Source organism: Aquila chrysaetos, chromosome Z, assembly GCF_900496995.4.
Source record: "Aquila chrysaetos chrysaetos chromosome Z, bAquChr1.4, whole genome shotgun sequence".
Taxonomy (NCBI): domain Eukaryota; kingdom Metazoa; phylum Chordata; class Aves; order Accipitriformes; family Accipitridae; genus Aquila; species Aquila chrysaetos.
The window spans coordinates 78,301,589-78,323,660 of NC_044030.1; the positions used below are offsets into that span (position 1 = coordinate 78,301,589).

A 22,072-nucleotide genomic window follows, 5' to 3' on the forward strand; every position below is an offset into this window, starting at 1 on the left:
ATACAACAACGGGTCAGCTCAGCTCTTGGGAGACTTTCCTTGGAAAAGCAGGACCCAAACGCCCACCTGCAGGAGTCCTGGTCCCCTGGTTGACACAAGGCTGAGACCCTGCTTTCAGCACGTTTTCCTTCGAGGAAGTTGTTAAATACCAGGGACGTGAGGCTTGAGAGGCTCTTGGCAATGACGCTGGCTACCATGCCCAGCTAGGTAGCAGATCAGGTGACACAGGCTGATGCCAGCCTTTTTTGGGAACAGAAATGATGCCACGTCTCGAGCAGGAACTTGGCACTGGGATTTCCCAGGCAGAGATGCTGCACAGCAGCAGCGTGTGGAAACAAGCTCTGCAGGGTGAAATCTGGGCAGCCGTCGGCGCAGGTGGACACGGCATTGTTCTGCTTTCTCTAGCAGAGGTAAGGGTGAGAGCTTGCCTCGCTCCATTGCAAGCCAGATGCAGCGAAGACCTGCAGGGCAGACAGAAAATCAGCTGCAAACATCCTCTGAACACCCAGCCTGCTTATTTTTCTTCCAAACCTGCTTGTTTTTCCCCAAACCTGCTCATATTTCCTGCAAGCACAGCCCACGAGCAGTAGGCTGATTTGGCTTAGGGGTCCTGTGTTGGGGACAGAGCTCAGCCCAATTCACTGGGGAGTTCTCTGAACTTCTAAAGTTGCCTTCAGGATGGATATGTGATCTTCTACCCTCTGTCTTAACATGCCTACACATTTGCTTTTGAAGAGATCCTGCTTATAGTGCTCCCACAGCACAGGTTAAAAACTGAACTAAGCGTGGTCAGGGTTCAGGGAGAAGAATTTGGACCTGGCGTGGAGATGACACGCTCCAGGCTGGGATGCAATCCTGGAACAGAGTCCTTCTACAGAAGGACAGTCCCACTGGAGTCACAACATCCCTGCTTCACAGTGGTGCATGGTAGGGCACGGAGAAATGAATTAAACTGTCTACAGTTATGCAAAAGCTAGTTGAAGAGTTGGAAACAGAACTAAAATTATCTGAGTCCCAAATCTGTGACCTCCCATTCAGGGACACACACGGGGTGGGCTTTTAAATACCCTGACAACCCAAATCTAGTCAGACCTGGGGTTCGGAGCTGCTTCTGTAAAAGCATATATATGTAAAGGCATATATAAAGGGGATGTTTCTCCCATTCTGGTAATCCACATGTAGGCTGCTGCCGGCCCAGCCCCCACTCCTGGTGCCTGTTCCAGCCCCTGTGGGAGTTGGCTAAGCTGGGTCAGGCTGCCACGGCTTTGCCTTGTGCTCTCTGCAGGTCACATAAGGGATGTCTACCCCGATTAATCATGAAGTACCAGAGCCCGGCTCCGCAACGTATAGGCAGCTCTGCACTGGCCCTACCCAGGATCAACCTGGCCGTGCTGTCTGCAGCCTGGCTGCTTTGGAAAATAAAGCTGTTTTCTGGGTGCAGGAAACGTTTCTCTGTCTTCACTGTGTCTTAAAAATGTCAAGTAATTCAGGGTTTGTATTGGGTTTGCGTGGCAAGGTTTTGGTAGCAGGGGTGGGGGGGGCTACAGTGGCAAGTGAGAAGCTGCTGGAAGCTTCCCCTATGTCTGACAGAGCCAGTGCCAGCCAGTTCCAAGATGGACCCACTGCTGGCCAAGGCAGAGCCAATTAGTGATAGTGGTAGCGCCTCTGGGATAACATATTTAAGAAGGACAAAAAGTTGGTGTGGAACAGAAAGTGCAGCTGGAGAGAGGAGTGAGAACATGTAAGAGAAACAACCCTGCAGACCCCCAGGTCAGTGAAGAAGGAGGGGAGGAGATGCTCCAGGCGCCGGAGCAGAGATTCCCCTGCAGCCCGTGGGGAAGACCATGGTGAGGCAGGTTGTCCACCTCCAGCCCAGGGAGGTCCACGGTGAAGCAGATCTCCACCTGCAGCCCGGGGAGGACCCCACGCTGGAGCAGGGGGATGCCCCCCAAGATGGCTGTGACTCCATGGGAAAGCCCACGCTGGAGCAATCTGAGCCTGAAGGACTGCAGCCTGTGGAAAGGACCCATGCTGGAGCAGTTCGTGAAGAACTGCAGCCTGTGGGAAGGACCCACACTGGAGAAGTTTGTGAAGGACTGTCTCCCATGGAGGGACCCCACGCTGGTGCAGAGGAAGAGTGAGGAGTCCTCCCGCTGAGGAGGAAGGAGCGGCAGAGACAACGTGTGACAAACTGACCCCAACCCCCATTCCCCCTTCCCTGGCACAGCCTGCGGGTTTTAGGTAGACAAAATTGGGAGTAAAGTTAAGCCTGAGAGGAAGGGAGGGGTGAGGGGAAGGTGTTTTTAATATTTAGTTTTACTTCTCATTATCCTACTCTGATTTGATTGGTAGTAAATTAAACTGATTTCCTCGAGTCTGTTTTGCCCGTGGTGGTAACTGGTGATTGATCTCTCCCTGTCCCTATCTCGACCCATGAGCCTTTTGTTATATTTTCTCTCCCCTGTCCAGCTGAGAGGGGGACTTTGGTGGGCAGCTTTGGTGGGCACCTGGCATCCAGCCAGGGTCAGCCCACCACAGGGTTGTTTGAAAATCCTCACGACAGAAGGCAGCTCTGTCGCTGAGCCACCCGAGGCTCAAAACCGGAGAGGGATTATTTTCCAGACCTGGTTGAGCTGTTTGCCAGAATCGTGTGTACTGTGCAAACTGCATCTTGTTTTACATGTTTATATTCAGCTGGCATCAGCTGCTCTGAGCCCAGCTGATGTGCTGGTTACCCACCTAATCCCTACACCCAAACAGCCCCAAATTTTCCCTGTGTCTAGAGTACAAAGTAAGCCACACCAGACTGAAAACTGGAGTCTGGTATGTTTATTAAACCCTGATATACTTTATCTCCCCCTCCCCAATTATTTTAAGGTCCCTTTTGAACACGATATGAAAAACGCGGTGCTGCTTAAATCAGGGTCTCCAAGAGGCACCGCAGGTAGGCCCTGGTCAGTGGGGTAATGCTGGGCCTGGATCGGGTTCATCCTGTGGGGTGAGCCGCTTTGCAGCACCCACCTGCGGCCAGCCAGAACGTGAAACCACACCGGCCTGCCCCGAAAGCTCCACTTTTGAGGATAAAGGTTGTGAATTTGGGTTACAGCCCGTCTAGCCCTGGGCAGCCGGCGGGGGCAGCTCTGGGCTCCATCCCAGCCACGGGAGGGGGAGGCCCGAGGGGTTTGGGGGCCCAGCCAGAGAGGCCTGCGGAGCCCGGGGCAGGAGGGAGCACCTCAGGGGGGCGAGCCTCGGTCTGTGCCCCGCGATGGGCCCGAGGGGCAGCGACCCCCGCCGCGGGGAGACCCCCCCCCCCCCGCCCACAGCCCTGCGGGGTGGGATCCGTGCTGCTGTTAAGCACCCGCAACCACTGCAAAACGCGCCGCTCCCAGCACGACCTGCCGCAAAGCGAGGAAACGCTCCTCCTCCCCCTCGCCCGCTCAAGGGAGCTCGGCTCCGTGGGTGGCTCCGTGGGCGGGGCGGGAAGGCGGGGCGCAGCCGGCACGGCCAATAGGAGCCTTGCGCTAGTACGTGCGGCCAATGGGGAGCGGCCCTCCGCGGCCAGCAGGGTGTGTGGCACTGCACGTGGTTGGCGGGGCCCTCGCGCGCGGGCGTGTGTGGCGGCGGCCATGGAGGCGAGGCGGCGGCGGGGCCTTGGGGAGCGGGGAGGTCGGTGTCCGTAGGGCCCGTGCGGCGGGGCCCGCGGGGCTCTGGGTATTCGAGCCGTCCTGTCTTCTCCTCGCAGGGCTCTCCGGAGGCGGCGGCGCAGGGCCGGGACCCCCCCGCCGGGGCCGGGGGCGCGGCGCGGGGCGGGAAGAGGGCCGCCCCGGCCGAGGCCGGAGCCCTGCAGCCGGCGAAGCTGAGCCGGGCCGAGCTCTACAAGCCGCCGACCAGCGAGGAGCTGAGCCAGCTGAAGGAGACGGAGGATCTCTTCCACTCCAGCCTGCTCCGCCTGCAGGTCAGCCGGGAGGCCCGCCGGCCCGGGGAGCCGCCGTTGGCCGCGCTCAGTGCCTCTCTGGGGGCTAAGCTGGGGCGGGGGGGGGGGTGGGGAGCAGCGGGATCACGGACCCGGAGCTTTCCAGGAACCGCCTGGGGAAGAGACCCCGGGCCGCTGGCAGACCCCTGAGCCCTCCTGGCCCGGTAAATCCGGGCAGCGGCCGCTTCTCTGTAGGAACTGGGCACGGGGCAGGGACAGAAGGCACAGGCTTTACAAGGCACCCAGCGTGTTACTGATATTTCCACCGTAATTCCTGTTACCATTCCGCGCCAGGCTCTGTGCCTCTTTTACACCACTAAAATTTAACCCATCCAGCACATAACTGCAGTATGGTGGAAGCGCGACCGTTGCATCTCTCGCTGTGGTGATTTATTGCTTACTGGGGTGAGGAAGTAACATCACCAGCTGTGTCCTCCTGCTGTCTTTGACCAGCTTCTGGATGGGACAGGAGGAATTTATTTATGTCCTGGGCAAAGCAAGCTGTCTGTGTTAGGGGTAGTTCAGGCTGGTGACTAGATAGCTCCTTGTGGTTGTAACGTTGGTGATTTTTATGAGGAGTGGCTTTGATCTCCTGGCTACCTGCTGGTATTGGTGGCAGGATCTGTAGGGCCTGGTTCATGGCGTGAACCTGCAGGGTTGTTTCCTGGAGCTGATACTCTGCCATACAAAAAACCTTTCTGAGAGCTATGCCTATGTGAATCACGCCAGTTTTTTTTGTGGCTGGACCTCACACAGAAGCCGATGGGATGGAGCTGATTGCTATCCAACACTTCACAGGAGATGGCAGGAGTTGCATTATCCTTCTGCCCATGGGCTGACCAGACTCCCAGCTCCAGGCAGGGTTTGTGGAGAGGCGCAAGTGTGTTCCCCAGCTCACCTGCTGCCCTCTTCACCAGGCTTGTGGTTGGTGCTGGAGGACAAGGTAAAGGGCAGGAGCAATTCCAGTGTTGCAGCTGCTTTTTCATGGTCCCCTTTCCCCCTACAGATCAAAGAGCTTCTGAAGGAGGTGACATTGAAGGAGACAAAGAAGAAGAAGAAAAGATTGATGCCTTCCTCCATGAAATCAATAGCCTGCTGAGTGCCATCCCAGATACCCCAGAAACTGAAGTACATTCCAGAGGGATGGACGAGATGGCAAAACCCCTGTATGGAGCAGGCTCTGCTGTTGCTGTACAGGCAGAGGTCCTCGTGGAGTATCTCCCTTAGGGACTGAAAAAATATTACTTTACTTTATGTTGGAGGGGAGAGGGGGGTGCTCCATCTTTAAGCTCTGGGTGCAGGCGCCTGCAGTTGTGTGAGGAGAGGGGTCCTGGTTTCTGCACATCTGCTGTTGGTGATGCTTAGATCGTTTTGTGTGTCCCGTCTGTTCCCAGCTCACGGATCAGGCCTGGCTCCCCAAGGGCGTGAAGGTCCTGTTCCTGCAGGTGCCGTTCACTGTGAAGGGGAGGTTCCGCTTCCTGTCCCCGACCGAGCTGAAGGTGGTGGGCAGCTACCTGCTGGGCACCTGTATTAAGCCAGAGATCAACATGGATGTGGCAGTGACCATGCCGTGGGTGAGTCTGGCCATGCCTGCTCCTGAGTAGCCTGGGGCCCGGCTGAGCTCTGTCCCCTCCTGCCTTGTCCTCTCCATTCCTGAGTGAGGTTGCAGCATCTGGACGTGCAGTGTGTTGACTCCCACGAGGAGCTGGGGAGTGTGGTCTCACCACTCACTCTATCAGAGCTTTCAGCTGCTTTGATTTTCGTTCCTCATGAGGATCTTCCTTCTCTCTGCCTGGGCTGAACCTCTTCCACATTGCTGGGGAGATAGGTGCTCTCCATCTTTGTACCCCATTGCACTTGTACTCAGCTCCCAAGACTGTGTTACAGGGAGGGTGATGTTTGCAGGCTATTACCCCTCTAGAGCTCCCTTCCCTTGCTGCCCAGACTTGCTCTAACAGGGTTTGAGATGAAGTGACACCCTGTTTGGCTGCATGGCTCTGCTCTGTCTCCTGTGATCCTAGAGCCTGGTGAGCCAGCAGCAAGGTAGTGTTCCCGACTGACTTGGAGCTCCTTGGGGCTGTAGCCGCATGTCTGAGATAGGGCTGCCTGTGGGGCCAGGGAGAGTGGTGGGTGGCGTAGTGCCCTGGGCTGAACTGGGCTCTGCAGGCAGGTGAGGTGGGATTGCCCCATCCCTCTCTTCCCAGGAAATCTTCCAGGACAAAGACAACCTGAACCAGCACTACCACTGGAAGAGAGCTCTGTACCTGGCCCACATTGCCCAGCACTTCTCCAAGGAGAAGCTCTTTGGCAGCGTGAAGTTTGCCTACATGAACAGCAACCATCTCAAGCCCATCCTGCTCCTGAGGCCACAAGGTAGTACTTGAGCCTTGCTCTGGTGGGGAGTGTGAGTGGGTACTAGTGTTAGGTGGAGGGAGTGGTGGTGGTCTCATACCATGTAACAGGCCCTTAGGAGAGGAGTCAGTTTGGGGCTGTTGTTGCAATTGGTGATAAATTTTGGAGCTTCGACGCTCCCAGTTGTCCTCTCTGTCCACACACCCCCTAGTCCTCAAGGTCTCTTCCCCTCCTGATCCGCCTCTACAGCTTGGCTGGGCTCCCCAGCCTTGGCCTTGCTGGCTGGCCCACCCTGCGGGTACTTTGGGGAGTAAAGCAGACCCTACAAAAACATGACTACGTCTAGCCCTGTCCTTCCTCCCCGTTCTCCCCACCCCTGCTCCTCGCCATCCTCTTGCCTTCCCCAGGCAGCTGTGCACAGTCTGGCTCTTCTCTGAAATGATGTGGGATGCACGGGCTGCTGGATGCTGCTTGTTTCTGCAGAACCCAGGTTTGGGTCTGGGGCAGGCAGTGGTGTGACAAGGCCAGGGCAGGCAGGAGAGTGCTGGGGTACCAGACTGGCCAGCGGGGCTGAAGACGGGGCTTGGACACGAGCAATGTGACCTCAGGGTTATTGTTGGCTCTGGGATGTGGTCACTCTCTGCTTTGAGATGATTTCTGCTGCTGCTGAGCTTTGCTGGGAAGGAGCTTTTTCCTTTCCCCAAGCTGGGGATGCTCCCTGTTTTCTCAAGTTAGTCTCTGGGTCTCTGACATCTCTTCCTCCTGCACATCTATCCTCTGGTGCTTACAGGCAAGGATGAGAAGATGGTCACTGTCCGACTCCATGCGTGTCCTGCCCCAGGTCTCTTCAAACCCAGCTGCTTCTACCCCAGCAAGAACAATGTCCGGACAGCCTGGTTCATGGAGCAGAGCACCCCCAAAGAAGGTAGGGCCTGGGGCTGGGGGAACACGAGGCTGCTCGGTTCAGCCAGAGACAGCACCCAGTGCCAGGAGGTGGGTTCGCTGCAGCCCTTTTCTGTGAACAGGAGGTTTGTGGTTGGGTCCAACGTGCTGCTGTTTCCCCACACAGGAGCCACCGAGCCCCCAACCCTGCACTACAACAGCTCCATCCTCTGCGACATGGTGCTGCTCTCCCACCTGCACTTCTTGTCTAGCGCAGCCACCGACTTCCTGGGCATGAAGGATGGCCTGGCCCTTCTCAAAGTTTGGCTGAATCAGCGGCAGCTCAGCAAGGTATGTCCTGTGCCAGGGGACAGGGCAGGCTCTGCTTGCCTGGCTAACCTGCCTTTGGCCTGCTCTCCCTTCCTAGGGGTGGAGTGGTGGTGGTTTTGTTGTGGTGGGTGGTGTGGTGGGCTTGTGACTCTGATTTGAGCTGTCTTAGGTTTCACAGAGCTCCTTCCTACCCTGTGGGTTGCAATGAGTCTGTGTGCCAGACAATCATGCTTCTTTCGGATCCCTGGAATGATGTAGCGGGTTTTTGGTTTCAGGATTTTTTTGGGGGTATTCGCCCCATTTCCCAAAGAACTTTGAGTTCTTGCCTTTTCTGCAAGAGGATCCATATCTCTGTTCCTTGTACAAGGCTTTGCCTCAACATCTTCCTGGTGGGCTTGGGGGCTGCCCTGCTCCTGATGACAGAGGCCAGAAGCAGTCGTAGGGTGGGCTCTGGGGGGCTCCTGGTGCCTCGTTGCGCTCTTGTTGACTCCAGTCTCTGTTTTCACAGGGCTTGGGGTGCTTCAGTGGCTTCTTGGTCTCCATGCTGGTTGCCTACCTGCTGATGAAACGCAAGATTGTCAAGATGATGAGTGGGTACCAGGTGCTGAGGAGCACCCTGCAGTTTCTGGGTGAGTTTGCAGGGGCCTTTCTGGGCAAGAAAAAGCTGGTGTCAGCAGAGTCCCTGCACAAAGCCTGAACGCAGTGGGGGAAGGGGGAATTGTGGCTTTTCTCTCTCTGATGCTGAGACCCTGTGGGTGGGATGGACAGGAGGGGATGAGGCAGCAGAGCCGGGCTGGATGGAACAGCTTGCAGAGGAGAGGGTAGGTCCCGTCACAAGATGGAGGCCAGCATTGCATTGTAGCACTGTTAGTGTTGCGAGAGCATGGTGTTACTGGCACATAGCTGTACCACTGTCACCAGTGGAGGAGATGTGGATTGTATCATGGTGTGACTTGTTCCTTCTTGTCTGCCCACAGCCACCACTGACCTGACTGTGACGGGGATCAGCCTAGCGAAGGATGTGGATGCATCCCTGGTAAGGAACCCTCTGGGGGTATCTTGTGCCTGCGTCTGGCTTTGCTGTCAGTGCTGTCTGGGCAGGGATGTGCCTGTTAGAGGGGTGTTGGATGGCAATGAGGTGGTGGTGCCCTGGTGCCTGTGCTGTGTCGTGGCACTAAGGACCGTGTTTGTCTTTCAGCCTGTCCTGGATGACTTCCACCAGGCGTTTGAAGTAGTCTTTGTGGATCCCTCTGGGCTGGTGAACCTCTGCGCTGATATGACTGCCAGCAAATACCACCAGGTACCAAGCAGGTTGTGATGGCATGCTGAGATGCTGTCTTAGGAGTGAACCGAGGCAGGCAGAGGGTGGTTAGGCATCTTGGAGGAGGATGTTACATATGGGGAGGGGGTTCAGTGTTGCTTTTTAAGCTTTTAACATCCGTCTCCAGCTCTGAAGCTTGGAACTGAATTTCAAGACTTGGATGTACTGCTGCTTTACCTGTCTTGCTTGAATGATGGAGGAAAGTTGTTTTCCTCTTTGTGGGCACCTTTGGGTGAAGCCAAGCAGCTGTTTAGCAGAAGTAACTGTTTTGGAGCAGAAAAAAACCACCTTGGTGTCAGGATATCAAGGAGAAACTCTGACCAGCAGTGACAGCTGTCAGTCACTTGGCTTCACGCTGAGGACAGAGGCTGTCTGGGATCAGGGTCTGCTGGTGACCGTGGAGCTGGGGTGGCTGTGGTTGATGGGGGAGCATTGGTGACCACTGCTGGAGGGATTTGCTTTCCTTTTCTCCTCCCATTCATGCTCTTGCTCTGTCTTATCTCCTTGCTCAGGTCCAGTTTGAAGCCAAGCGCTCCATGGAGATTTTGGATGATCGGATGGTGGATGGCTTTCAGGTGCTGCTCATGACCGCAAAGCCCATGCTCAGAGCCTTTGACCACGTCTTCCAGTGAGTCTCACTGTGCTTGTGGGGTGATGCTGAGGAGCCTGTTCAGAGAGGAGTGGGCTGCTTCTGGCTTTGGACTGGGGTGAATTTGGACCTGCCTGCTGGGAGGTGGCCCTGCTATTTCTGAGATAGGCACTGGTGCCTCTTGCATTTGGCCATTCCGCTTTTACTGTCTAGATAGCCTCCCAGGAGGAGGAGGGCAATGCTTTGGCCTTTGGGAATGATGACTGTCCCAAGGACCAGTGTCTCCTGTGGTGCATCCTGAGATGCCAAACTGTAGTGTTTCTTCTTGTAGCCCCCATCCTGGGCCAGGACCCTCAGCTCCCCACTTTATTGTACCTCTAGCATATCTCTCTCAGAAAGGATTTGGTGGCAGAGGTGGGTGACCAGGTTCTCTCCTTCTCCTTTAGCCTGAAGCATGCCTCCAAGCTGCAGGGTGCCTGCAAGAAGATGCAGCTGCTGAACGAGCTGATGGATCGGGGTGGGAACTACGTGGCCACAGCCCTTCCCTTTGTTGTGTCGCTGCTGGCCCGTGGGCTGGCTGGGAGAGCGCTGCTCGTGGCTCACTCCTTGCCCCAGATCCCTGAGGTAGTGCAGCTTGACAATGACACTGCATCCTTTGCAGCATGTGGGGTCTCTTGTGTCCCTTGTGGCACTGCTGGGCACGGGGATGGGATCTTTCCTCACTGGGGGAGGAGGCAGGCCTGTCCCCTTTGTGGGGAATATGGGACCTGAGGCCCTGCACTGGGGTATGGGGTGCAGCTGGGAGGCTTGGTCTGGGCAGGAGTGCTGGCCCAGTAATGGGGCAGGGAGAAGACAATTGTTTTTTTCACTGGGGAGACTATTAAATGAGGGTTTCCTTGTCCATGCTCATCTGGGCACCCAAGAGCACATAGCAGGAGGTTCATCTAGCAGCCCAAAATCCCAGCAGGTGCTGCTCCAGCAACCTCATCTCTCCTTGTGCTTCATGTTCTCCATTTTCCCACAGTGGTCGATTGATGCTGAGCCCCCAAAACACAAGGATGTCGGGCCTCTGACGTTTGGGCTCCTGTTTGTCCCTGAGTTTGCTGCCAGCACGCTGGAGAAGGGACCGCAGGCCGATCACCCTGAGGTGAGAGGAGCCCTCCTTGTGCTGAGTAGGGTGGAGCAGAGCTGGTGCCACGCTGTGGTTGCAGCTGGCTGCAGGGCTGGCTGATGGTCATGGGAGTTGTTCCGCTGGCCCCAGTGGTGACCCGTGTCCCTGGCCTGGCTTGGCCAATGTCGCTCCACAGGCCCTGGACTTCCGGACCTTCTGGGGGGAGAAATCAGAGCTGCGGCGGTTCCAGGATGGCAGCATCTGTGAGGCAGTGGTGTGGGAGGCCGACACCATCTGCCAGAAACGCCTCATTCCTGAGCAGATTGTCAGGCACCTGCTGAAGCTGTAAGTTGTACTGAGCAGCCGCTGAGGCTGGGGGACCTGCAGCTGTGTGGGGTTCACTGCCACTCTCCTGGCTTGTGCCACATCCCTAGTAACCCTGTTGTCAGCTTCATGTTTTGGGGGACGTTGTAGATCGTTTTCATAGAATTGGAATCATAGAACGATTTGAGTTGGAAGGGACCTTAAAGATCATCTAGTTCCAAGCGCCCTGCCATGGGCAGGGACACCTTCCACTAGACCATGTTGCTCAAAGCCCCATCCAATATGGCCTTGGTACACTTCCAGGGACTGGGCATCCACAGCTTCTCTGGGCAGCCTGTTCCAGTGCCTCACCACCCTCACAGTGAAGAACTTCTTCCCTACATCTAATGTACATCTACCCTCTTTCAGTTTAAAGCCATTACCCCTTGTCCCGTCACTACATGCCCTTGAACAAAGTCCCTCTCCGGCTTTCCTGTAGGCCCCCTTTTAAGTACTGGAAGGCAGCTACAAGGTGTCCCTGGAGCCTTCTCTTCTCCAGGCTGAACAGCCCCAACTCTCTCAGCCTGTCTTCATAGGACAGGTGCTCCAGCCCTCTGATCATCTTTGTGGCCCTCCTCTGGGCTTGATCCAACAGGTCCATGTCCTTCTTATGTTGGGGGCCCCAGAGCTGAACTCAGTACTCCAGCTGGGGTCTCATGAGAGCAGAGTAGAGGGGGAGAATCACCTCCCTCAACCCGCTGGCCGTGCTTCTTTTGATGCAGCCCAGGATATGGTTCGATTTCTGGCCTGCAAACGCACATTGCCAGGTCGTTTTGAGCTTTTTGTCAACAAACACCCTCAAGTCCTTCTCCTCAGGGCTGTTCTCAATTCACTCATTGCCCAGTCTGTATTTGTGCTTGGGATTGCCCTGACCCATGTGCAGGACCTTGCACTTGGCCTTGCTGAACTTCATGAGGTTTGTGTGGGCCCACCTCTCAAGCCTGTCAAGGTCCCTCTGGATGGCGTCCCTTCCCTCCAGCGTGTTGACCACACCACACAGCTTGGTGTAGTCAGCAGACTTGCTGAGGGTGCACTCAATTTCACTGTCCATGTTGCCGACAAAGATGTTAAAACAGTGCTGGTCCCAATACTAACCCCTGAGGAATGCCACTTGTCACTGCTCTCCACTTGGGCATTGGGCCGTTGACCGCAACTCTTTGAGTGCGACCATCCAGCCAATTCCTTATCCACTAAGTGGTCCATCCTTCAAGTCCATGTCTCTCCAATTTAGAGACAAGGATGTTGTGCAGGACAGTGTCAAATGCTTTGCACAAGTCCAGGTAGATGGTGTCAGTTGCCCACTAGTGCTGTAACCCTGTTGTAGAAGGCCAAATTTGTCAGGCATGATTTGTCCTTCATGAAGCCATGTTGGCTGTCACCAATCACCTCCTTATTTTCCATGTGCCTTAGCATAGCTTCCAGGAGGATGATCCATGATCTTGCCAGGCACAGAGGTGAGACTGACTGGCCTGTAGTTCCCCAGGTCTTCCTTTTTTCCCTTTTTAAAAATGGGGGTTATGTTTCCCCTTTTCCAGTCAGTGGCAACTTCCCTGGACTGCCATGACTTCTCAAATGTGATGGATAGTGGCTTAGCCACTTCATCTGCCAGTTCCCTCAGGACCCTGCAGATGCATCTCATCAGGTCCCATGGACTTGAACACCTTCAGGTTCCTTAGATGGTTGCGAACCTGATCTTCTGTGGTGGGTGGTTCTTCATTCTCCCAATCCCTGCCTTTGCCTTCTGTGACTTGCGTGGTGTGGCTGGAGCACTTGGTGGTAAAGCACTTTCTGTTCAGTACCTCAGCCTTCTCCATTTCCAGGTAACTAGGTGTCCTGTTTCCTTCTGGAGAGGGCCCACATTTTTCCTAGTCTTCCTTTTATCACCAACATACCTACAGAAGCTTTTTTTGTTGCCCTTGACATCCCTGGCCAGATTTAATTCTGTCAGGACTTTGGCTTTCCTAATGTGATCCCTGGCTGCTTAAACAACTTCTTTGTATTCCTGCTAGGTTACCTGTTCTTGTTTCCACCCTCTGTAGGCTTCCTTTCTGTGTTTGAGTTTTTCCAGGAGTTCATTCTTCATCCACGCAGGCCTCCTGACGTTTTTGCCTGACTTCCTTTTTGTTGGGATGCATCGCTCCTGAGCTTGGAGGAGGTGATCCTTGAACATTAACCAGCCTTCCTGGGCCCCTTTTCCCTCTAGGGCTTTATCCCATGGTACTCTACCAGGCCAAAGTGTGCTCTCCTGAAGTCCAGGGTAGCGAGCTTGCGATGCACTCTCCTCTCTGCCCTAAGGATCTTGAACTCCACTGTTTCATGGTCACTGCAGCCAAAGCTGCCCTTGAGCTTCACGTTCCCCATCAGCCCCTCCTTGTGTGCCCCTCTTTTTGGCTTTGTGAAATCTGGAGGTCCTTTCAGTTGTGGTCCTGATGCTGTGAGCTGCTTTCCAAGAGAAGGTGGAGAGGACAAGCACATGGTGCTGGAGCCTGTGCTGATGGTAATGCTAAGGGCAAGGAGGCAGTATGGTCCTGCCCTTACATGCAGATGGGCTATTGAGACACTCATTTTTGGCAGAGCTGGAAAAGAAGCTGTCTGGACCTTGCAAGACGTTTCATGAAATCCTCTGAGACCCTGCAGTGGTTCACAAGCTTGGGTCTCCCTGCAGCACTGGAAAACCTCCCCGTAGCAGTTCATATCTTCTGCCAAAAATGAGACCCCCTTGCACAGAACGAAGGGGTTGCCTGGGCCTCTTTATCCTGACTCAGTTAGCGGTCTTGTGAGGAAAGGCTGCATGTTGACAGCTTTGGCTTTGAATCCTGTGAAGCTGCATGAGTTGCTGGGCCGCTTTGGGTGGATAACTTGGGCGTGGTAGAAACACACAGAGATCAGTCTTCTCACCGTGACCTTCCTCTGTGGAGGGATTCCTCATCCTTGGACTGACCCTTGCCTGTGGGTACAGCGTGCAGTGTCAGGATGTATGGATTGGCAAGTCGTAGGTCTAATGCTCTGTTGTCTTCTTCTACATAGCCACGCGGACATTCCCGAGTCCTCCATCTGCTACAGTGGAGCCCTGCTTGAGTCTGTGATCAGGACTGGGCAAAAGGTATGGTTGCTTCCCCAGCAGGGCTGTGGGTTTCTCAAGGAAGGGTTGTGTGGGGAGGGCTATAGGGAGGTCATTTTAGTGTTGTGGCCCTGAGGCAGCTGCCTGGTTCCCAAGAGAAGGTAGCAAGGGTAAGGAAAATTCTTGCCTGTGGGCACTTTGATAGGCAGTGCGGTGCTCTCCTTGGATCTGTCAAGCCTTTCATGCCAACCAAGGCATACTCACTGAAGTCCTCTTGCTCTGGCAGCCCCCACACACCATTTTCCCCTGGAAGTATCCCACTGGCCTGTCTCTGTGTCCACTATGTCCACATTGTCTGAGGATATATCACTGTCCCACTGTGTCTCCCTGGCTACACCTTTCAGGTCCTGCATCCATCAGGACACAGGCCAGACAATTCTGTGCCTTCATCCTGTAGGTCCAGCTGGGAAACCCAGGAGAAGGATCTTCCCTGTCATGGTGCAAAGTGCTATATCATGTCCACCAAGACCTATGTAGTGCTCCAGGTGAATGTGCAGCTGAAACAAAGAAATGTCGCTTTGAGACAGAAAACATGCATCTTGGAGGCTGGGAAATGTCCCCCTCCCTGCTTCTGCTCTCCAGCTTGTGAAATTAAAGTCTGGAGATGAGCCATGAGTACTTTGGCACCGCTTTGCTGGTCTTTGGTAAAACCAGCTTTTTACCTGGTTGTTGGATGGAGGAGGAAATTGTTTCCTTTCCCCTTCTTAAGAGCAAAGGGGAGCAAAACTGATAGAAAGAATCTTCTGTGCTAGGACTAGTTGCGGTCTGGGCAGAGCTGCATGTCAGATTTGGGATGAGATGCTGGTTTGTACAGCCTGTTGTGTGGTGAGGCAGCAAAATCTATGTGTGTCACTGCAAGCTAGCCTCCGATGAGCAGGGCTGATAAACACCACGCTGAGAGGGGATGCACTTCCTGGAGCCTGAGAAGTGTTTAGGAGTCCACTTGTTGCCAGTCCTCGAACGAAAGAGAAACTCAGAGAAACTTGCTGTTCTACGTGGGGTGGTGGGTAGGGGTGTCTGTCTCTGCTCCTCCAGCTGTTTGTGTGCAGGCAGCCCAGAGACTCTGCGGTGGTCGAGGGGATGATGAAAGATGCATGGTGCACCCAGATCTAGAGTCAGGCAGCACAGGGGTTTGTCATTCATGGCACACCCTGCAGAGGGTGCTGCTGCTCTGCCAGAAAGCCCAGGCTGGCTAGGTGCGTGCAGCTCAATTCAGCTGCATCTGAGCTGAGTGGTTTGACGCCAGTGGTGTCTCCTCTTCCTCATTCAGGCTCCTCTGCTGTGGTTTGGGGAGATGCGAGCAGCAAGGACAGCAGCAATTCTTTTGGTTCTTCTCATCTGCCCTCTCCAGGGCTCCTGCCATGATCTGGATATTTTCTGTCTTTGCTTTTGCCATGCTTCCCAGCTCTGCCTTGGCTAAGGATGTAGTTGGTGTGGTTTTCTGTTAAGTGATGCTTCTGTTGGCATTGCAATAACTGGTGGGGAGGCAGTAGCAGAGCTCTCACCTTGCCAGTATGTGATCTCTTTACTCCCAGGTCACACTTAGCTTCTCCCTTTCTAGGGAGAATGCTGGCAGTACAGCATTTGGTGCTGTCTTAGTGTCTTGCACAGGAAATAATTTTCTTTGCCACTTGAAACATAGCCTCTAGAATGCCTGTGGCTGCTGGGGAGCTGCAGACAGTCTTGCCCTTGTCTTCCCTCCGTCTCTTACCTCCCCATTTTGCTGAGTGCTCTTGCCAGAAGCTGCTCCCTGGGGTGGCAGTGCTGGCTTCTTGGAGCCTGGCTGTGATGCCAGTCCAAGAGGGAGGCAAGGTGGGTGCTTGTGCAGGAGCGGGAGAGGTGAACAGAGAGGCTCTTTGTGTGTCTGCAGGAGTCAGGGACGGGTGAGGAGGCCATGGTCAGCGTCGTCTGTTCCTACGATGACCTGAGCCGCAAGCTTTGGAACCTGAAGGGGCTGCCGCTGACGGTGACAGCTGTGCAGGGCGTCCATCCAGCCCTCCGGTACACGGACGTGAGTGTCCCTGGGCACTGCCCTTGCATAGGGGCCTGCGAGGAGCTGGGGGGTGCCCTGGGGTGAGGGGGGAGAGAGAGAATTAGTCACTCTCTGCTTTTCCGGCTCCTGAGAGCCCTCAGGGGAATGTGGTGCCTCTTCTTTGCTGCCCCGTCCCTGGGGCTTGCTATGCGCAAGTTGGCTAAGCCCTCCGTGTCGGAGGGCTTTGCTGGGGCAGGAGGTTTGGGGTGAGGAGGTGCGCAGTGCCCTGGGTTTTCTGCTCCCTGTTCTTAGTCCTCAGGTTGCTGCTCTCTCTCAGGTCTTCCCTCCCATTCCCATGAAGCCTATTTATTCCTTCCATACCCGAATCAGGACCAAGCAATTGCTACTTCCCTCAGAGGAGAAGCCCTGCCCGGCCTACATAGCCCCGCTGAAGAGTAAGTGGGGATTGATGTGAGCAGGAGATGATTTGGTGGGGGGGAAGCAGAGGCAGGCAGCAATGCTGGCTCTGTTACTGCTGCATTGGTGTGCTGCAGGCAGGAGCAGAGCCCTGGCTCCTCCTGCTCTCCTGCTGTAACCTCTAGTCCCAGCCACCCCCATCCATCACCTCATTTCTGCATGGGGCTCACTGGCCTCCTGCTGTCCCTTTGCCCCCAGTCATCTGCCACATGGAAGGCAGTGGCCAGTGGCCACAGGACAAAGAAGCCATCAAGCGCATCAAGGCGGCTTTCCACCTCCAGCTGGCTGAGCTCCTCCAGCAGCAGCACCAGTTGGTTTGCAGACCTGCAGTCACCCACACCGATGTGTACAAGGTAGAGTGACGATGGGGACCTTCTCCAGACCTGACTTGTTACTGAGGAGGCACGTGGGAGGCTGTGGCAGTGCCCCCACTGGACAAAACGAGGATTTGGGTGATGGGCATAGGAGAGAACATGGTGAGACTGCGCTGATGCCAGGATGCTGCTGTTGTGTCCCTGAGGTGCAGTGTAGCACACCAAGCCTGACTTCACTTTCTGCTCCCATCTCAGGAAGGCTACGTTTTCCGTCTCCAAGTAGCCTACCACCGGGAGCCCCTGATCTTGAAGGAAGTGGTCACCCCAGAAGGGATGCTGAAGTACCAGGACACAGAGGATTCTCGGCAGCTGGAGCTGGAGACATTGCATCTGCCCTATCTAACCAGCTCCCTGCATGGGTAAGTGAGGCAGGGCATGCCTGGGGGGCCAGGACACAGGATGTGGCTGGAAGCCAGTGTGGAGGTGCCCTTGAGTATTGGAGGGTAATGGTGGGGAGAGGAGCTCACCATGGGAAGTGGCCCTTCAGCCCACCTTGTGAGAGGTTCTGTGGGAGGACAGAGGGATGAATGTGGGTGGGGGTGGCACCGGTTGGCCCTGTTGTCACATCTGAGGTCACTGGTATGGGGGACAAGTACCAAAGAGTAGCATGGTTAGAGAGGAGCATGTGGCAGCATTTCCCCTTCATTTCCCCAAAATCTCAACAGCCCCAGAGAGTGCCCTGTGCTCATAATGCTGTGGACACGTTCCTGGCAGGTTTTTGACCCTCCCTTCTCTCTTGCGGAATGCCAAAAGGCCGTTCTGGGTGCTGGGATGTGTGGGTTGAGCAGTGGCTTGTCTCCCTCCTCGCAGGCTCCAGCAGCAGCACCCTGTCTTCGGCAGCACTTGCCGGCTGGCCAAGCGCTGGGTCTGTGCCCAGCTCCTGAGTGACAACATCTCTGAGGAGTGTGTGGACCTCCTTGTGGCATTTCTCTTCCTCCACCCGGCCCCCTTCACGCCGCCCAGGTGAGGATGAGGAGCCTGGGCTGGCCCAGTGGGGATGTAGTGCTTTTTTCCTTACCTGGGATGGAGGAGGGATGGGTTGCTGCTGGGGCAGGAGGTGCTGAGAGGGTGCACAGCAGGGCGTATGAGGCCCCTGTGCTGCCAAAACGCTGTCCCAAGCCCTGTTGGAAGTGGCTGGCCTGAGGAGATGGGGATGCTTGGAGCTGTGGGGCTGTGGCTTCCCCTACTCTGTGCTGCAGAGAAAGGGGGGAAGCAGGTAAGGATGGGAGCAAGTGTGCTTGTGGCCTCTGGGTGCTGGTGGTACAACCGTGGGGTGTCTTATGCCTTCTTGAGGACTGGTGGGGCCCCTCATCCTGGGGGTGATGGCCAGGAGAAGCAGGGGCGGGGGCTGCATTGTGGCTACCAGCATGCTGGGGCTCCTGCATTCCCTCGAGGGATGTTACAGTGGTGCTGGCGGCTGCAGCCTTCCTTCGTCCTGGAGGGAACTCCTGAGCGAAGGGCAAAAGGTTGGCTGCTGAAAGCTGAATGGAGTAGCAATGTTGGTAAATAACCCTGCAGGGCCAATTGCTTGCTGGCCCCTGGCAGGTGGATGGGATGCGGCCCAGAGGGAGTGAAATGAAGTTAAAGGGACTGTTTTTGCTCTGTGTGGATCCAAAAGGTTACTCTGCCCTGCACTCGGGGTCTAGTTTCCTTCCCCAAAGTAGCAGGAGTAACAGCCTGGTGCCTAAAATGCTTTCTTGTCTCCTAAAATACGCTGCAGTAGGAGCTCTGTCTTCCCAGCTGTCTGGTTTTGCATACCTGCTGTGTCACAGGGGAAGAGGCACAGTGGGAGCTTGGCCGTTGTTCAGAGCTGCAGCAGAGATGGGAGCAGCCTTCTCTCCACCTCCCCCTTGCTCCAACCCCAGGAATCTGGGTGGGGAGAGTGTCAGGAGATGGGGCAACTGGGGGCAATGTTTCACTTTCTGCTGGTTTCTTTTACCTGGGGAGGGAAAAACAAGGGGGAAGGACTTTCCCTGGGGATTCGCAGAAGGGGAATTGCCTCATGTTTGTCCTGGACTTCCCTTTCCCACCACAGACATCCCTTCTTGGGCTGTGTGTGGGCTGGGCATGGCTAACTCACCCCCAAGCCCAGCTCCTCTTGCTGCCAGGGGAGCAAATGCGAGTGCTGAACTGTTTTGTCTTGCCTGCAGCTCTCCCCAGGTGGGGTTCCTGCGCTTCCTTGACTTGCTGGCAACCTTTGACTGGAAAAACAACCCTCTGATTGTCAACCTGAATGCTGGCCTCACAGGTGAGCAGGCAGCATGCAGGAGAGCCGCAGTGTGAGGGTCTTGAGCCCTTTTTGGTCAGCACCTGGCTGTAGGGGCTTGGATACATGGAGGCGTCACAGCTTCTGCCAGGGGCAAGGAGATTTTCCACTCCCTAGCTCCTGTCCTGCTGTGCTTGGCTTCAGGATGGGTTTGGTTGTGGGGTGTTTTTTTTCTCCTCCTGCCTGCCTTTGAATAAGTAGATCTTGGTGATGATGCTCTGCTACTTCTGATCTCACTGAAATCTGTGACGAACCTGGGTGGTGTTGGACATGGTCATGTCTTTGAAGCCCTCTCCTCCTTCATAGCTGGCATTTTTGCTTGAGGCTTTGCCCTGGCTCTGGGGGACCAAAGCTTTGGTTGTGCTGGGAGAGCAGTTCGGCTCTTGAACAGGAAGCTTCAAAGCCTTCTGCTGCGTGTCTGCTTTGAGAGCCTCACTGAGCCGCTCAGATAATGGAGATGATCTGCTAGTCCCCAATTTCAAAACCTGCAAAAGAAAAGAGCTGCAGTCTTCCAGGTTTTGTTGCCTCCTGAGCCTTGAAGATCTCCTAGTAAAAGTTTCTGGTTTCCAAAGGAGTGCATTGGCACATCCACGCAGACCTATGGTCCTGCCCTCTTCCTCATGTTTTGTCTGTGGGCTCTTTCGGATGTGTGCTGTCTTTCCCCAGGAGTCAGAAGAGACCCTGGGATTGTCTTGGCTTTGCGTGGTCGTGGGGTGGGGGAGATACCTACACCCAGCTTTTAAAGCTGATTTATAAAAAAAAGTCAAGCTGCTTGGGAGAGAACTGGGTTTTGGAAACTGATATTTTTCTACCCTCCAGCTTTTTTTAATGAGCTAAATGGGAATTGGTTTTGGCCAAAGAGCTGGGTTTTTTTCCCCTTGAGGGGTGGTGGTGGGGAAATAGGTAGAAAACTCTTTGGGCGCAAACTCTGTCATTAGCTTATAATGTGAGTTCCCAGCCTGCATCAGTCCCAGTGCTTGCCATGTCTGGGCCCACCTGGGTGGGTTTAGAGCAAAGGTCCATCTAGCCCTGCATCCTGTCTCCAAAACTTGCCACAGGTGGATGCTGAGGGAAGCCTGAGAGCAGAGCAAGCCTGAGGTGATGGAGCTCTGGTTGCATGTGGACTGTGGGATCAGAGGGCTGGGATTGATTAAAGCCTGTTGTACTGCCCTTTTTTGGGCTGCAGTACATGGGTGAGGAGGCCGGAGGGCTGTGGATGGGCAGAGCATCTCAACCATCTGCCCATCCTCTTCAGAGGCTGACTGCACAGAGATCAAGAACAAGTTTGTGGCTGCTCGCTCTCGCCTCCCCGTCATGTTCATCGCCACCCCCAAAGACCGGTGGAGCTCCATGTGGACCCAAGAGCGACCCTCAGTGCAGGTGAGCTGGGCCCTCTGTCCTTGCCGCATGGTGGCTACTGGCTTGGGGCAGTTCCCTGCTCCCAGTGCTGGAGCGAGCTCCAACGGCTGCGTGGGTGAGCAGGGTCCCTGCTACATCCAGGACTGCCAGGTTTCACCCTCTGGCTTTCTTCCCTCCCCAGATCTTGCAGCGCCTTCTCGTGCTGGCCTCAGAGTCTCTCCGCGCCCTGGAGGAGCAGCTCATGGACCCGCTCAACAGCCAGGATGTGAAGGTAACTCCCTGGGGTGCCAGCACAAGGGCTTTCAGGCACTGGCAAAGCATGCTGGTCTTTGGTAATGATCACTGGGATGTGTTAGTAGGATTCAGGCTGTGGCCATGCATGGTTGCCCTGGGATGAAAAGCAGCAAGGAGGGGAGCACACAGGCTGGTGCCCCGCTGTGCTACCCTGCTTCTGGGGGATCCAGCTCTGCATAGCAACCTGGGGTGAAATATTGTGACTGGGACGAATTTATCTTGTATTCTTTGGTTTTCTTGGGATGTGAGCAAACCCACAATGTTCCTGTGCCAAATAGGTCATGTATCTGTGACTGCAGCAAATGGCCCCTCTGGGAGACTCTGTGTTGGTGTAGCTGTGCAAATCTGGCTTGTGTGCTTGAGTCTAACCAAGCCCAAGGTAGCGGAGGTTTTGGTAGGGTGCTAACAGGCAGTTCAGGAAGATGTTATTTTGGTTTGAGTGGAGGAGCAAGGCCGTATATAGTTTAACCCTCTTCATTTTCTCAGTGATTTTATTTTTTAAGTTAAAGCATCCATTACTGAAATGGACCTAGCAGATGTAGACATATTTAGTTGCCCTTTGAAGGGAGTTACTTGTGTTTTGGAGGGGAGCTTGTTGGTGTACCAAGTAGTGACCTAGGCAGTTAAAGCTGAGAGGACACAAAAAGCTAAACAGTGGTTAGATATGACAGATTTATCTAAGGAAAAAAACCCAACCACATATAGTGGATTTTTTTTTTTCTGCCTAGACAATATAAAAAGGATTTACTGACATTGCTTTCAGTTCTGCTGCATTTTGTGCTGCAAGTATTACAGGGGTGAGATCTACTTGAGATGGTGGCAGTGCGCGTTACAGGGTTGTGAAGGGATGAGACACTGTACACGTGAGACGTGCCTGGTGTGCTACAGTCGCAGTGTGGACCCAAGACTGAAATTCAAGAGGTGCAGTGTGAGCTGGGGATGATTACCTCCCGAAATGAGCCATTGCAAGTCCGTAGCATCCTCCTAACCCCTTGACTCAGCCTCCTTGGTCCTCCATCCCTCTCCCCTCCTCTTGGCCATTGCAGTGGGATCCTTTCCCATCCCCAGAGTATCCCTCCGGCCCATACTGGTGTCTTCCCAGGCCTGTGATGTTCCTTAGGGATGAACATGGGACACTGTTTCCAGGGCTTCTAACCTATTTGTAAGCAAAGCTTGGGGCAGGGAGAAGGGAAAAGCCTTTCCAGTGCAACTTGGACTTGCTTCCTCTTCCCATGTATCTAAGAGGGTGCTCCAAGATTTTTTTGTCTTTGCATTTGGGTCACGTGGG

General features: G+C 54.9%; 1 protein-coding gene across 1 annotated transcript in view; it reads left to right on the top strand.

Moving 5' to 3' along the window:
• Positions 1 to 2,895: 2,895 nt before the first annotated feature.
• NOL6 (nucleolar protein 6) overlaps positions 2,896 to 22,072 on the top strand; it is a 31,035-nt gene continuing 11,858 nt past the window's right edge. The window contains 24 exon segments of the mRNA XM_030005344.2: positions 2,896 to 2,944; positions 3,546 to 3,955; positions 4,980 to 5,027; positions 5,030 to 5,101; positions 5,368 to 5,547; positions 6,178 to 6,346; positions 7,116 to 7,250; positions 7,395 to 7,558; positions 8,046 to 8,166; positions 8,515 to 8,573; positions 8,736 to 8,837; positions 9,371 to 9,486; positions 9,894 to 10,071; positions 10,472 to 10,594; positions 10,755 to 10,903; positions 13,949 to 14,024; positions 15,913 to 16,053; positions 16,352 to 16,469; positions 16,690 to 16,844; positions 17,061 to 17,224; positions 17,676 to 17,828; positions 19,016 to 19,113; positions 20,387 to 20,511; positions 20,672 to 20,761. Of these exon segments, the coding sequence (XP_029861204.1) occupies positions 2,896 to 2,944; positions 3,546 to 3,955; positions 4,980 to 5,027; positions 5,030 to 5,101; positions 5,368 to 5,547; positions 6,178 to 6,346; positions 7,116 to 7,250; positions 7,395 to 7,558; positions 8,046 to 8,166; positions 8,515 to 8,573; positions 8,736 to 8,837; positions 9,371 to 9,486; positions 9,894 to 10,071; positions 10,472 to 10,594; positions 10,755 to 10,903; positions 13,949 to 14,024; positions 15,913 to 16,053; positions 16,352 to 16,469; positions 16,690 to 16,844; positions 17,061 to 17,224; positions 17,676 to 17,828; positions 19,016 to 19,113; positions 20,387 to 20,511; positions 20,672 to 20,761 (3,195 nt within the window).